Source organism: Nannospalax galili, unplaced genomic scaffold (genome assembly GCF_000622305.1).
Source record: "Nannospalax galili isolate Female #2095 unplaced genomic scaffold, S.galili_v1.0 scaffold72, whole genome shotgun sequence".
Classification (NCBI taxonomy): domain Eukaryota; kingdom Metazoa; phylum Chordata; class Mammalia; order Rodentia; family Spalacidae; genus Nannospalax; species Nannospalax galili.
The window spans coordinates 3,224,046-3,226,557 of NW_008336933.1; the positions used below are offsets into that span (position 1 = coordinate 3,224,046).

Sequence of the window (2,512 nt, forward strand, 5' to 3'; positions counted from 1 at the left end):
AAGTTGAAGAAATAACATAAAAATTGTCAGATCAAATCCCTGACTAAATTTGCTACCAAAATTTGTAATTCTTACCCTATCCCCTCTGAAATATACTGTTTCATGTTTATTTTTTAAGTTCCAGAAAGAAAGGGAATGTGAAAAGCACCCTTTTAAAGGGGAAATCACAATAAACTGACTTTTAAAACGTCAAAAACTCACCCAGAAAGGAAGCTTACAAGTAGCTGACCTTTGTGTTGGAGCAGAATTCAGAAGGGAGAGCACTTGCCCAACGTGTATCCAAACAACACAAGAAAACCAGTGGTGTGAGTTTTTTCCTGGAAACTTCAGTCCTGAACACTAAATGTTTCATTTATTTCAGGATGAAGAGAAAGTTCTATTCTTGGGATGAATGTATGAACTTGAGAGAAGTTAAGGTAAAGTCTTAACGATGGAAAAGAATTCAAGACCCAATAGTATGTCATACCTGAGGACAGTAACTAAGATTATTCTAGACTCTTTCCAAAAGATAAATGTGCTTACCTTTCTCCTTTCCCTTCCTAAAGCCATTTCATTTCCTCTTGTTTCGATGTTAGTGAAGAACAGAAAACAGCGAGGACTTCATTTGTGAATGTTCTCCCCTTAAATGATCCCTTTAAAACTCGTGTTATCAGGTTGGGCACAGAGGCAGGAGGATCTCTGTGAGTTTAAGGCTAGCCTTGTCTACATAGTGAGTTCCAGACCAGCTGGGACTACAGGGAGACCCTGTCTCAAAAAGACAAAAATGATTGATTGATTAATTAATTAATTAATTAAAAATGGGCAAAGGATCTGAACAGACACGTCTCCAAAGATACACAAATGGCCATATGTACATGAAAGGCTCCTCAACATTAGGGAATACAAATCAAAATCACAAGACTCAACCTGGACATGGTGGCACACACCTGTAATCCCCAGCATTCCAGAGGCTGAGGCAGAAGGACTAAATAGCTAGGATAGCTAGAACCAAAAGCAGGCAGTAACAGGTGTTGCCAAGGACTTGGGAAGTCTGCATGTGTATGCCACCACGCCCGGCTGGAAAAGCAACTTTTTAAATTACTACATACCATTTCCTTGTATTTATTCTGTGTGATGGGTGAATTTTTTGATACATTGCATGGAGTCTGACATGATTAAGTCAGAAAAAAGTCTGACCCATTTGAATAAACCAAAGGGGAAAATGGCAGGTCAAAATGCAAGGTAAATATCATTGACTTGGTTTATTTATGTAGTTTAGGTTCATTGCTCAAACCATTTACTGCTTGCTTTAATTTTCTGAGATCTTTAAAAATTGTGCAGATATTAAAAATAATTTATTAATATATCTAGAAGAGTTGGAAAATCACCTGCAGTAATTTACCAGCACTAATAAGATTTTGCCGACTTCTATAAATTTCCTTTGAGAATTTGAGTGCTTTTCTGTTTTACAGTCTCTGAAGAAACTGAATCATGCTAATGTGATTAAACTAAAAGAAGTTATCAGAGAAAATGACCATCTTTATTTTATATTTGAATACATGAAAGAAAACCTCTACCAATTAATGAAAGACAGGTATGCCTTTTTATGAAAACTCTATTATTTCTTCATGAGTTCCTTGGATCCTTTCAATATGTCATACTTTATGATTTATAGGTGTATCACTCCAAGAGGTAGATTTCAGTTAACTGATTGTTATTTTCATCACATGGTAGCATCTAACACTGAGGAACCACTATGACACAGCCACCACCCTGCCATTGGAATGCCTGAACAACCAAAGTGAATGTTCATATAAACTTACCAGCCATCTTTACCATTTTGAGTAAAGGTCTCTCATATTCATCAGTAAAGCTACCTTTGAGCAAAAATGAGGAAGTTATCCTCAGCTGTACTTTCAAGCACCTTATGAAAGATTAGTGAATGAAGAAAGGAATAAAGTGGCTTTCAAGGAAAGATGAGGCAGGGCTGGGAGATGGCTCAGTTGGTTGTGTGCCTGCTGCCGAGCATGAAGACCTGAGTTTAGATCCCCAGCACCAAAAGGAAAAACAAAAAGACAGGTGCATGGCTGTGACCCCAGCAGGAGGTACCAGGGAGACTGATGGATTCCTGGAAGTCAATGGCCAGCCAGTCTAGCCAATTGCTGAACTCCAGGCTCAGTGAGAGATCCTGCCTCAAAAAAAATTAAGATGGAGAACAATGAGGGAAGATGCCCAGTGCTGACCTGTGGTCTCCACACACACACACACACACACACACACACACACACACATGCTCACACACACACACACACACACACTCACACACACACACACACACACTCACACACGCTCACACACGCATGCGCTCTCACACGGGATCTGATATTTCATTCCTTACATATATGTGAGTGATAAAATTTAATGTTACCTACATGCAGGCATTAACACTCATACACATAAAGTAAAAATAATAAATAAAATATTTTTTTTAAAAGAAGGAATACTATTTCTTAAGCTTGATAACTTGTGTGAA

General features: G+C 38.2%; 1 protein-coding gene across 1 annotated transcript in view; it reads left to right on the top strand.

Moving 5' to 3' along the window:
- Mak (male germ cell associated kinase) overlaps nucleotides 1–2,512 on the top strand; it is an 80,129-nt gene that overhangs the window by 25,660 nt on the left and 51,957 nt on the right. Inside the window, exons 3-4 of the mRNA XM_029562820.1 lie at nucleotides 362–416; nucleotides 1,452–1,573. Coding sequence (XP_029418680.1) covers nucleotides 362–416; nucleotides 1,452–1,573 — 177 coding nt within the window. The remainder of the gene's footprint in view (nucleotides 1–361; nucleotides 417–1,451; nucleotides 1,574–2,512) is intronic.